General features: G+C 34.9%; 1 protein-coding gene across 2 annotated transcripts in view; it reads right to left on the reverse strand.

Annotated features, from left to right (window-relative positions):
• The window catches only part of tmem201 (transmembrane protein 201), an 89,511-nt gene that overhangs the window by 22,314 nt on the left and 52,960 nt on the right, over positions 1-14,237 (reverse strand). For both annotated transcript variants that reach the window (XM_039755516.1, XM_039755515.1), the window contains 2 exons: positions 2,350-2,418; positions 458-730 (listed from right to left, as the gene is read on the reverse strand). In XM_039755516.1, the coding sequence (XP_039611450.1) occupies positions 458-730; positions 2,350-2,418 (342 nt within the window). The remainder of the gene's footprint in view (positions 1-457; positions 731-2,349; positions 2,419-14,237) is intronic.

Below are 14,237 nucleotides of genomic sequence, written 5' to 3' on the forward strand. Positions count from 1 at the left end.
TGCCATTCACTAAAGTATGCTGCTAAAATTATGTAAACAAAGTTTGCAAGTGACTTTTTTTATGCTGCAATTGTTGTACTGTTCAGCTATCAATATTTTCAATGTACTTTATGGGAGATAAATTAACTCCCAGGAAAAGTTTTACAGTGTAAAACCTTTTGTTAAAATATCTTCCTTGCAAATAGCGTGAAAGAAGCCTCACAGTTGGTGTTTAGGAATGACAGGCAGTCAAAGTAGAACTGATTTGATTAAATGCCAAAAGTCCTTACATTTCTCTGTTTGACAAAGCACTTCTAAATATGTTGGAACATGGAAAACAAAATATTTCTAAAATTAAAGAGAGGAGAAAACTAAATCACCTCTCAGACTCCCCTCTCCAATCAAATACAAAGCGTATTTAAAAATGAAAGTCTACCCTTGCAAAAAGGTTATTGATGATATATCTTTATCAACATACCATAAGGACAAGCCATGAAGTCTGATGAGGACACATGGCCGACAGCAGCAGCAGTTGACTTATGTGAGGGTGAAACAGCTAAAGATGGATGCACATCTCCAGGTGTTGTGAACAGCTGTAACCTCTGTCCCTTTAAATTGAAACGGGCTGGACTGATGAGGGGCCGACGATAGATAGCCGAGCTGCTTGTTGAAGTAATTGATCCAGCAACAGAAGGTGCAGGTGAGGGTCCAGGAGAAGATGGACGGCTTCCAGCATTTAAGGAGAAATAATCTGTTTTGATAAGATAAAAAGAGTATCAGAAAGAAATCCCATGAGTTAAGATATTTTTTCAAAGTAATCTCTTCCTAACAGTTTTTAAGATCAGAAAATCAACAAATTGTTCTATTTAACCATATACAGTAGATATTAATATCCTAAAATAATAAATCATACTTTATTTTTCTCTTTCTTCCCCAGAGCGTGTACTCCAGTCTAAGGACCTCATATAATCACAGCTTTAGACATTGGCATCTTCTGTATTAAAACAATATTTTTAAAGAGATTTTATCACTACACTAAATCCAAAATTGTGCCATTCCCAACAGATATACTATGAAAGTATAACTGCTATTTCCGGAGACTACTTCAGTACACTTGAAATGTGTGAAACCTTGGAACAATGTAGAAATTAAATAATGCACCAAAAGCAAGAGATCTGCAAATGGAAGATATCAAAATATTAGGCAGAGTGTCCACATGAGATAGTGAGGCGCAGTAATCCTGTGAAGTGGATGCTGATGGGTCCAACTGGATAAAAATTTGTATTAGAAGTATTTTATGTTAGTGTTGCAGAACAAAATTTGACAAATTAATTGCTGGAAGACAGCAATTGTTTGCTTCCTCTTAAAGAAAAAAAACTGAAAATAAAATGTAAAACCAGCAGACAGAGGATGCAGGAACCTGGAACATAAAAAAAACAAAAAAAAAAACACACACACACCTTCTATATTTCATAATATGTTCAATATGTTTCTGTCATTTGTTCTCAAATGGGTGTCAGGTTATTCAACTTTGGTCAAGTGTGAACATGCAAATATTGAACATTTACAATACATTTAACATTTTTCCTTTCAAGGACAAAACATGGCAAATCAATACTATTTCCCATATCTAAATTTTAAACTATTCACAAAAGATAAAGATAATAATAGTCTTTACTAGTAAACAAATCTTTTGAACTCTTCTTTCAAGGTAACATTCAAAGAAACAAGAACCACAAAATAAAAAGTTTGCATTTTGAAGATTTGGAGTATTTTTTGGGAGTTTGCATTAGTGCCTCATGCACAACACCAAATGAGGAAATAAAAATATCCAAAAACACAACATTACGACAAAACAGATTTCTAAAATGTATTTTACTAGCAAACCAAACAACTGCTTGTATATGATCCATAATAAAGAAGCAATATTCATACAGGTTCATTTTGACAGTTTTATTGTATGGAGAGTCCCTTTGTATCAGTATACTGCTGCTGGATTATGTGAATTTCCCCTTGGGATTAATAAAGTATCTATCTATCTATCTTTTACAATACAGAAAGCAAAACATGAAGACAACCATCTATAAAGATTAAAGATTATACAACTCTAAGTTAAGGTTATATCAGAATTTGTTGGCCGTGGTTAAATTAAAATAGAAGTGATAAGAGAGACCGACCGTTGATATAGCTAGAACAGAGAAGCATATGGAGACAAAGGAAAACGAGCCTTCATAAACTGGACGGCCTCTAATTACTGCACAACTTTACGGCAAAACAAATTTCTAGTAAGACAAAAGGAAGATTTGCAGAAATCTGTATATATAGGTAGGCAAACAAATCATAGTAAATAAATGAACAGAAGCCTCTCACCTGATGCAGTGTCTTTGTAGGGAGAAATGTGTGAGGGTGGCCGGCTTCCACTGAACAAATAGCCAGAATCTGCCAAAAAAGAAAAAAAAAAAATAGCTAAGATAAGTCAAATACTATTTCTCATGCACTATGCAGCCACTTTTGAAGATCCACTTATTTCTTTAAAAATTTGGCATTTATATTTTTAATATATTTCAATCAGTTTCTTATTGTAAGTTATTTTTTTGCATTCTACACTGATCGATGTATCTTTTTCCCAGTATGATGATCCTTAAAATTACACATTATTTTATTCTTCAGAAAAGCAATGAAGCAATCACTGCAATTGAACTACACCAGCATTCATTAAAGTTTAGAAAAAATAATGTCAATAATTGTCCTTCAATGTAGACTGAAGTTCATTATTCATTTTTAAAGAGTTATATTTGTTAAAAGTTAGCTCAGTAAACTAAATATGTTAAAATGTTCTCAAATTGTTGGGGTAATTTTTTTTTGAAAAGCAGTCCTTTAGATCATTTAAAAACTCTATAGCAACAAACCTGTTCAATGGGTGAAAGGTTATCAGCAACTGACACAATGCACTGTTTTCAGCACTATCACATGGATGAAGGACTACAGCTTTGACTCAACTTGCTATCTTAATTTTGGCACAAGCAAAAGTTTTAGCTTAGACTCTATAACGGTGTTTTACTCAGGCCTTGATAACTGATTTTTAACTAATCTAGATTTAGTCAAGACTCACTACACAGAGTTAGGAAAGCAGTTTATTAGAACTACAGCTTCTTGAAAGAATGATGTCTGTCTGTACCTGTTTTAATAAAACCTGTTGGGCATTTAAAAAAAAAAAAAAAGTGTGGAAAAAATTAAAATGAGAATTTCATTTAATCAAGAAAACACTTGAAAATTCAAAGAAAGAAAAAGAATGAGAAATGATTACTCAATTAATGGAAGGAAAACTAGTAGCAGTACAACATGACCAAAAAGACAGTATCAGGCTCAGCACATTAGGACACGGAAATCTCATACTAGAAGCATATAGCACCCTCCAAAATATCTGGGACAAAGACACATTTCTCCTCAATTTACCCCTTTGCATCAAACTCTAAAATTACAAATCAAACCATTCAGATTTGATTAAAGTGCACATTGCAGACTTTAACTTAAGGGTATTTGCATACATTTCGGTCAAAGCATGTAGAAATGACAACACTTTTTATACAAAAGTACCCTCCCATTTGAAGGCACCCTATTGTTTGGGACAATTGGCAACACAAGTGTTTGATTATTCATGTGTGTTTCATTGCTTCATTAGTGCAGGCAAAAGATACATAGGCTTGCTTCTTCCTTTAGACAACCTTTAGAGCCTGTTGTTGCCATTGTTCAACATGAGAAAAGGAACTGTGCCAATGAATGTCAAAGAAGCCATGATGAGGCTGATAAACATGAATAAATCATTAGAGACATCAGTAAAACCTTAGGATTACCTAAATCAACTGTGTTCAATATCATTAAAAAAATTGATCTCAGAAAATTGCAAAGAGACTGGTAGGCCAAGGAAGACCTCCACTGCTGATGACAGGAGAATCCTCACTATGGCAAAGAAAAGGCCCCAAACTAGTGTCCAACAGATCAGAAACAGTCTTCAGGAGACAGATATGTAGGTGTCAGAGACTAATAGTCGCTGGAGACTTCATGGCCTGAAATACAGAGGCCACACTGCAAGATGCAAACCACTAGTTATCCACAAAAACAAGATGGCCAGATTACAGTGTGCACAAAAGTACTTATAGCCTGTAGAGTTCTGGGAATAGGTCTTGTGGACAGATGACACAAAGATTAATCTGTATCAGAGCGATAGCAAAAACAAGATGTGGAGGTGTAAAGGAGCTGCCTCAACATCCAAAGTGTACCATCTCCTCTGTTAAACATTGTGCTTGGCGGGTATTATGACTGGGGCACATACTAAATAAAACTGCCTAAGTATACCTACTGTTATAAGGGAAAATGTCTGTGTCCCAAACATTGGGGTTGGGTTGGAGAATTATAAACTGGAACAATCTACATTCAAGAAAAAAAGTTATAACTACACTATACAAACTTAAATTTCTTAAATATAAACTATAGCTTAAACAATATTTCAAGGTTTAAGTGAAACACGAAGTTACGAATCATATCATGATTTTGCAAAGCTGAACACTGATATATAATATTCTTTATGCAATTGAGAACTGAAGTCCATGTAAATAATTTTTCATTCAACTTTAAAGACACATTTAACTTTGTTATTAAATATAAAGAATATTCATCAAGCATTTGAATATTTGACATCTACAAATGATAAAAGGAGGAAATGAAAACTTGTGATTAAAAAGATCCAGAGCCAAACTTTAGAGTAAAATGAACGTGACAGGTGTGCAAGCTCAATGATCTGAAATAGATATTACCATTAAATAGCTGATGGCAACTATGATGTACAAAAATATCAATGGTTCAAAAACCAATGTAAAACTCTGTGGCATAAATTAACAGAGAGTACTTTTTGACATCCAGAGGGGTGGAGGTCAGAGATCCTACAAAATTCATGGCAGACCACTTCACTAAAGGTTTAAAAGACTCCACTTAGGAAAACCTAGATTTTGAAGGAGTGCATTGTCTGCCTGGTACATGTTCTCCAAGGGGACTCATTGTTAGACAAGCTACAGAAAAAAAGGAAAATGTGTTAGCTGTGAAAGAAAACACAGAAATTATCTTAGAGATCTATATTTTTTGTGTTTTGACTGGCATTTAATGACATTAAGCAGTGTTTGTATGCTGCAGTCAGCTGTTTAGGATTAATAAATTCAGTAAAACTGAAGGATGTGGTTGGATGGTACACTTGTGTGTAGTTCACCTGTGGACACTGAGAAGAACTTTAACACACTCTAAATCTTTTCATACCAGAATATGGTCCAATTAAGCATACAAGTCCAAATTCAACTGTCCACTTTTATGTTGTTAACCATATTTGATGTCAGTGAAAGTTTATGATAACTGGTCATTAGTAATCCTGAACAGTTAACATATCTTACTATTTTGTTATATTCCAACTCCTCACTTGGTTGGAAAAATACCTATATTATTGATATCACAGCTAGCTAATATTCCCTATTCTGGAGGTAAAAACATAAGTCAGAGGATGAGGAATTGCACCGGTTTCATTTTTTAATATTATAAACCTTTAAACATACTTAAGACCTAGATTTTTTGCTAACTAGGTAAATGAACTCAAAAACTTGTTATATACTGCTCGTTTTTACCAGTTCATTTGTTTTTAGAATGTTCTATACTCTGATCATATTAGGGTGCAAAAAAAAAGATAAAACTGTACTTATTTGTCAGTTACCCAAAATCCTCTAATTGCATTATCCAATGTAACATGAGATAGAACAAACACCTGTCATAAAATGTATTGCAATATTTTACACATTGTTTACTTGCTGTCTTATCTTGATCATTTGGGTGATTCTTTACCCACTTCAACAACTTAGTAGGAAATAGATGTCTCATTTTACTTAAATGGGTGAAAGGAAATCACACTTTCTCTATGAGGAATGAATCAAAGATGTTTTATAAATAAAGAATCTGGAACACTATATACCTGTTTAGTAATTTCACTATAACACTGGGCACATGTAAACTTGCTCAGTGTTTCACTATATATGAGGGACTACTTTATAACTGGTTTGGAACAGTGTGTAAAATTAATATAAAATACAAATGTGTGGGATTTAGCACTAATTGCACCTTTGATTGATTTGTGTTCCGTTCATTGTAAATTTATGGAAAAAAAGAAAGACAAAAACAAAAATTAGAATGAGAAAACAATTGATATTTATAACTTTCACGGATGTTAATAAATCTGACCATGCCTGATTATTTTTGCTTACGTAGCTCTCAGTGATCAATTACAAAGACCCACTACAGTAAAATGTCTACAAAATAAGGTTTTACATAAAGTTTACATGTTAACTACAGTGCCAAATTACAACATTTTCATAAACACCACAGATAAACAACAGGCTCTAAACTATCTGCTTCTGACAGAGAATGTGTTACTGTTCTCTAAATCTGAAGCCTTGCAAACCTCCTGTATGTCCAGGAAAAAGAAAAACTTGCTCAAAATTTTCTACCTTCATACAATAGAAGGAGACAATGTTATGATGAAAATTATGAATCTTGGTGGCAAGGTATCCCTCTCTGCGAAAATGCTGAAACATCTCCAAATGAATAATTTTAACAAAATAAAAAGATAAACCTTTTACAGTACTGGATTTTGTATAAAGAAAAAGAAAGTTTCTCTCAGGTCAACAGTGTGGGACATGCCAACAATGAGACTGAAACATCTGCAAGTCAGAGGTCAGAAATTGCATGCATTTGAAACCAATGTGAAATATCGATTTTATTTGGCCATGTGGAAATGGAGCACTGAACTCTTCTAGTAAAACTGGCTCTCCTTCCCCCAACAACTTCTAAAAAGGCAACTTTCTGCCAACCTAAGCAAAAAGGGCCTGAAGGCACAATACTTGCAACACTTTGGGGGGGAAAAAAAGGGTCTGTGAAGGATTTCTTAAAAAAAAAAACCAAAACACCAGAGCATTACCGGTAAAATAATATGTTTGCTGGGAAAAACAAGGAAAAGCAGCTTGCTTTATTCTTCAGAGCTTTAATGGAGACAGAGTTTAGAAACCAGTAGGTCACAATAGCCCACTGGAACTATAAGCAAGAACATAGTTATACTCAAATTTGTAACCTATTCTGTAACTTGATTTTTCAGACAGAATGTTCACCATTATAACATAGTGCAGTACAGGCTCATCTTTTAACAGGACAGTTTAGCCTGTGTGAACTCTCCAGTGTTTAAGTCAAATACAGCAAATGATTTTGTGCTTTTAGTCATTGTGCTCCGAAAACCTCAACTATAGGTAACTGAGTGTAGTATATTATAATGGCCAGATAACCTGTAATCCTTAAAACAAATGACAGATTAGGAGATATCTTAATAAAATATTTAACTAACCAAAAGAGCCAGATCCACTATATAGTGTTCTCTTACTTACAAAAATCTGTTCTTATATGCAAAATAAACTATAAGCACTATTCAAAATGGATACATCCAGTCACAGTCAAGTAAGCTGTAACCAATGTATGTTGTAACCTCAACACCAGTTCAATATTCCCAATTGTCAAATGATATAGTTAGCATGGCTGAATTACCAAAACTATTCTTGTCTGTCCCTACAGTAACAAGGTCTAAATGGAAGTAAATAGACAGAATTTGATGCAGTTACTATATTCCCACAATAAAATGCATAATAGAGGTAACCTACAAACCACAAAACACTGGGATATAGCAGAAAAGGTTTCAAATGCAATGAAGTGTTTGAAGGCTGAGTTGTGTGACTTAAAGATTTCATACCTCAGTGACATATTATGATAACATTTTTGCTTCACTGCTTTAAATTAGGCCAAAATAGCACAGCTCTTGTGGCTTTTTAGTGTCTAGATAAAGTTTACTCAACCTACCTACAAAACAGACAAACTCGTGGTACATGGAGTCCTTATCCATGCAGTATAAAATTATATTGTCAATACATTATTGTAAAATAGATGTGTGTTTCAAATCACTTTAAAACAAGCAGTAGCTGAAAAACCATGAAAACAACAGAACATAAAGCTCCATCAACACAGTAAAGGGAAATGCTGCAAACCTTTTTCAAGGCCGACTGACAACCTAAAAGAAAGGGCACAAGAAAGGATACCCAAAGCAATAGCAAGCTGCTTCACTTGAGCTGTCTGGAGTCAAATACCTCACATTCTTCCTTAACGCACACACACACACAGCTGCATGATCAGCTTAAACTACTACAGCCAAAATACTAAAGCTCCCTCCCTTTCTCACCTATTTCATGTGGGTGCTCTTTTTACTGATGATATGGGTGCTTGTTTAGCTGCTGGGGGCATACAAAAGAGTATCTTGCTGACGTGGCAGTATAGTGACCCTAGAACAGGCCTAGACAAGATAGTGCACTCACCAGTAAGCAGCCTATTATGGGCAAAATTATGTCCTCTGACATTTTGTTAATTTATCATTGCTTTTTGTATAACCAATAAGGGCAGTTACAGTAAAGCTTCCTGTTTGATTCAGGTGTCGCATGTTAAAACAGGGTTTATTCTCTCCAACAACCCATATATCTTCATGAATGGAGGTGGCTGCCTTTCGGCAAAATCCCACATACACGTAAGGTGTTGAAACCTCAGCCACTGGCCCACCTGATTGTGTTTCAACATACACTCCCAACACAAAAAGTGTCAGGCTCCAAAATTCTGTTTGCATAATTTAAAACCATCTTTGCTTTGATATATTGTGTGCATTTTAGAGGAAAACACAAAGAATCACAAGTGCTGATAATGTCACAGATGGCTGAATCATCTGGGTGTCGGGCGTGTACTTTAATATTAATAATGAACACTAGAATTCTTCACTGTGGCTTTGTTTCCCATACAGCTGCTACAAGAAATTTGATTCAATTCAAAAAATACTAAAGCAAACCCCTATGCAGCTTTTTGTGACCGATTCTAAACCGGTAATTGAAAAATGTCACCAAAAAAATCTAAAGACATTCCTGTCACCTTAATTATGTATACTATTAACTCTGTATCCAAAAAAATGGGGAGATAAAACCTGAAAGGCATGTTTACTAAAACATCTACCTTCAACGAATAAAGCAAAAGCACACACAGATAAAAAGATTTAAAAAGAAAATCATTCCAGAATTCAGTGCTGTTGCATGTTGGAGAAGAGAAAAAAAAATATGCAGGCTTTGGTGTGCATGGCTAATGAAATATGTATCTTTTGGCTATATTGCATATGTATACATATTCTACACTGTTACATTATGTCTATATCTTACATTGACATATGCCCTTTAATAAACTTGGTATCTTACAGTTATTTGACATTACACAGCTGGATTAGTTAATTACAGAAGGCTTTTTAATAGCAATTATATTTTTTCTTTGTAATAAAGAGATAAAATCAGCCACAGTGCCATTACCTTTTAACTTTAATGTTAAAAATGTTCAATTATTTTTGGGGGCACACTTTCTGGCCATTCATCTTCATCAGAATTAAAAAGCCTAGTGAGAATAGTGAGAAGAGACAACCAGCAAGGTATTTTCAACTGAATGCTTACAGTTTAGAACATTTTGAAATATACTTTGACAAGCCAAAAAAATTAAATAAAATAAAAATTATTTAAACTTACTGTAAACAGGAGTTCACTTATCACTGAAAAGCATGGTCTTTAATATGATCCCAAGGAAGTCTGACACATACAACACTTGGGAGGTAAAAGACCTGGAGGACTTCTATTTAGAGAAAAGACGCCTTGTAAGAGAATAGGACTAATTGAAATACATTGTAACATGACCTACTGCTGTTAATATGTAGGTGATAAATTGATTTTCATTTGTTTGTTGTTTCAGGATACAACTATAATTATAATCCAAAATAACCACCTTCTTAGTTCTGCTTTAAAAACAAAAAAGTGCTCCAACAAACGTAGATATAATCGGTCAATTTGATTTAAACCTGTAAAATGCTTAAAGTTTCAAAACCTCCAGTTGCATAAACTGCACAAAACCCAGGGATCTTAAGCTGGGTTCCTGAAGGGCCATAACTTAGTGTGTGAAAGATTATGTTGAAAACAAGTCTTAATGTTGAAAGAATGTTTCTCCTACTAATCTGTAACACTGGACATTTTTTAATTGCTTTTTGTATTTTTAATTTTCACAGAAAAAGCAATGGAGCAGTTTGTGAACTCTAGTGCTAAAACTTTTAAATACAACACTTAAAAGGGAGACAAAATAGCTGCCTAAGTAAGAGCACACACAAGTGGTAAATGCTAAAATGTTAGCAGATACAAAGTTATCATATTTTTGTTTTGTTTAACCAGGTAACTAAGATCCAGAATCCTAAACAAATAAAACGGACATAGTAAGCAGACTACTTAAACACCAGAATCCTTAACTAATAAATACCAATGCATTAAATCACAGGAATCCCTATGATAAACAAACTGAAGATAGTAATTCAATAATATAAGGTAGGTATTGTCACACATGTGCGCCTGGGGACTACCCTCCAGACTCTGGCTAGGTAAGCAGTTCCACACCGTGATGAGAGTGGGCACTGTGACCAACAGTATCAACTTTTTTGCCAGTAGCATCGAAGGGCCACCGAAAGACAGCCCCTACCTCCACGCACATCCAAGAACATGCCACCCCTTCCACCAGATGATGACCAACGAGGGAGGAGGATACAGAATCAGAATCCCAAGCTACAAAACAGTACTCTGCAAAGCAAGGCTAATCAGAGGCATTTCTTTTTTCTTGCTTGCCTATGCCTATGAGTCTGTTCCCGGCCACTTTGGAGTATAATTCATACTGTAAATACAGTATATTAAAATACATACAAATACAATATATACAGGCTCACTAATAAAAAGGCATACATTACTTAACACAGCCAAGCATACTCAAAAATATAATGCAAGTATGCATACAAATTTCAAGTATTTTTCTTTACTAATCTATCATAGCATACTTTGGAACATCTTACGCATTAAATGCCCCAAACAAAATTCTGTAAATCAATACAGCATTGGAAAGTTTTGGAAGCCTACCTTAACATTAAATAACAAAACAAAAAAAAAGTTTTACTTAAACATTCACAGCCATGTAAATGTTTACAATGACTTTAGAAAACTACAAATATACATACAGTAACATTCAGTTGTGAAAATTAGAACCACCTGTGATCTCACCTCCCACCCTGAACCACCCAGCATTCCACTTTCAGCTACATACCAAATGATGACAGACCCTACTAAAAAGCTTTCTCTTTATAAAAAAAAAAAAAAAGTGTGTGGCTTAAAGTAAAAAGACATGTACAAAGACATAGTAGGAAAAGCTGAAAAAGACATACATCCCACAGTTTGTTTGGAAAACTCTCATGATAAACAATCTCCTATAAAAGCAAGCAGGTCAGTGAAAGTATGCAATCTGTTAGTCATTTATATTTTACATTTATTAATTTGATGAACCTGCTAACCCCAAAAAATACTGATTTTGGGCCATACCAGTATCTTCGGCAATGGAAAGAAATGCCAAATACAAACACAGACCTTGAATAAAATTCCAATTATCTGATCAATATAATTTAAATGTATTTATTCCATAAAAGGTAGCACAGTATTTAAAAAGAAAAAGAAAAAAAAAAAAAAGGTCAAATGATTATAGCATTTTATATGGTTGTTACAAATCACTGCTTTAATGTCAGAAAACTTTAATCACTGCATGTAAATCAAACTGCAGTAGTACCTTGATTTTTTTTTTTGACATTTTCCCAACTTAAAAGAACAGACATGAACACTGGCACTTTGCATTTCCAAGCTTCATGATAACTGTTGTGACATAATCAAGGGGCCAACTATAAATTCACAAATACAAGAATGGTATTAATATTTCAAAAGCAGTAGAATCCTGATCATGTGAATTATTTCCTGTGGGATTAGGATTTTCTTCAGCAAAACCCTTAGTAGAAAAAATGAATTTATGGACCACAAGAATTTTTTTTTTTAATAAAGTAAACATTAATACTGTTTGCTTTGTGCCAAAAACTTTATACAAATGAACCTGAGTATAATTTAAAATCAAAACACTTTTGTATATACAACAGTATAAATGCTTAAAAAAAAAAAAAACTAGTTACAAAAGTTCAGGAAAGCTAGGATATTACAAATTGTTTAACCAATGCTGCAGCTAATGTAAAAAACACTGGTCAACAGACTTCTAAATCAGAGTTAATTAAAAGACACTTATACTGTATAGGAATTTATAAAATGTATACCTTTTTCTAGGTGGAACATATAAACTTCACGTGTACATTTTAATTGACACACAGAGGCAAACACAGAAAAAAACACATTTACAAGGCTTGTAATAAGGTAGCCCAAGACTGAAAAATGGATGCATAGTATTTAAATAAGAGAGGCCAGCAGTACTAGAGTTTTCACAGCCACTTTTAGCAAACAGCTGCCACATTAAAGAGGCAAAGACTTGAAGTGGCCATTAGCAAACAGAGAAGAAAATCTCTCAGCTGTGTTAGGCTGCAAATCGAATGCAGCAGACGCTTTTAAAGTTCAGCAGTTGTTAATCCCCAAGTGTTTTCCAATAAGAAGCCATTAAAAAAGCAGTGACATATCCACTCAGCTGCACAATGTTAATTCAAGTACTGCACATGGGAAAACTGCATATGGGATGTACTACATCAACAGTTTAGGATGATTTTTCTATTTCAGTATTAAACTTCCTACTCTATTGTGGTATTTTACTTGAGGGAGACACTCAAGAGGGAAAGCTCTGGAAGACGAGAGGTTCAACACTGAAATTCTTCAGTACCGCTAAGTTAACTCGTTCTGTCCATTGACAGGAGCCCTGCAGACATGCATGGGAATCTCCTTTCAGTCCCTTGTCCTGATCTCATTAATCACAAGCTTCAAACAAGGATTTAGCTGTCACTTCAAGACTATAGCCTGGTACAGCATCTTCAAAGCTGCCTCTGTGCACTGACTTGTTTCCCAATCACCTGTAACCTCATCTTGCAGACACCCTGATGTACTTGAACTTGTTCACTTGATACAGCTGCTTACCCTTTGCAGAGAACAAGGCATTTTTTTCTGGGAAAGGTCCATTAACTCAGAGATACTGAATCTCATCCTAACTGCATTATGCTGAGCTGTGGACCTCTCTGGTGGATGGCCTAGATCACAGTCTAGTGAGGCCATGGGGACTGAATACTCCTCAAACTTTGAAAATGTCAAGTATATAAAACAAACTCATACTTCGTTTAAAGGAATCTAAATGGCAAAAGCCATAGCATAGAGCCTCATACTTGATGCATCTTCCATGCGATACCATGGTGTATATGTTAATAAGCTTGTTTTTATAAAATGCAGTGTGAAATTAAATATCTATCTGGATATGACCTGGGCTATTTATTTACAGTCTGTTTTATTACCTGGGCCAGAAAATAGTTACCAACCATGTTAAAGTGATATACATGTGCAAAAGAACTTCGGAAGGATCCAAACCATTGGAAAAGAGTGGTTATGAAGTGTTCATTTAAGATGAAGGGAGAAGAAAATAAACCACTCACTTCTAGAAGGATGCAAGGCAAACTTAAGTATTAACTTTGTTTTACTGCATGCATTTACAAAAAAGAGTGGCCACTTATGTCATTGAACATTAATATGGACCTCTTCCTATACCACAAAGGTTGCATATATTATCAAGTCAAGTCAAGGCAAATGGCTTTATTGTCAAACCAACCCTATAAGTGTTGCAGCACACAGTGGCACGAAATAAAGTTTTCTGGACAACTTTAGAATGCTATAGGCTCTGTGGATAGAAAAATTCAAAAAGAAGGGCAGAGATCCTGCAATGATCATTTCTGCTGAGTGCAATATCCGTTACAGGTCCTTACGGTCAGAGACGCTGCAGTTCCCAGACCAGACAGTGATGCAGCTGGTCAGAACGCTCTCAATTGTATCCCTGTTGAGTATGGTGAGAATGCAGGGAGGAAGAATTGCCTTCTTAAGTTGCCAAAGTGGTGGAGACTCTACTGCACCTTCTTGGCTATGGAGGTGGTGTTAACTTACCAAGTATGGTCAGATGCCAGGTGCACACCAAGGAATTAGGTGCTCTTAACCAGTTTTAGCACAGAGTCCTCAATGTGCAGTGGGGTGTGGACAGCATGGGCCTTCCTGAAGTCAACAATCATCTCTTTT

Source organism: Polypterus senegalus, chromosome 6, assembly GCF_016835505.1.
Source record: "Polypterus senegalus isolate Bchr_013 chromosome 6, ASM1683550v1, whole genome shotgun sequence".
Lineage (NCBI taxonomy): Eukaryota > Metazoa > Chordata > Cladistia > Polypteriformes > Polypteridae > Polypterus > Polypterus senegalus.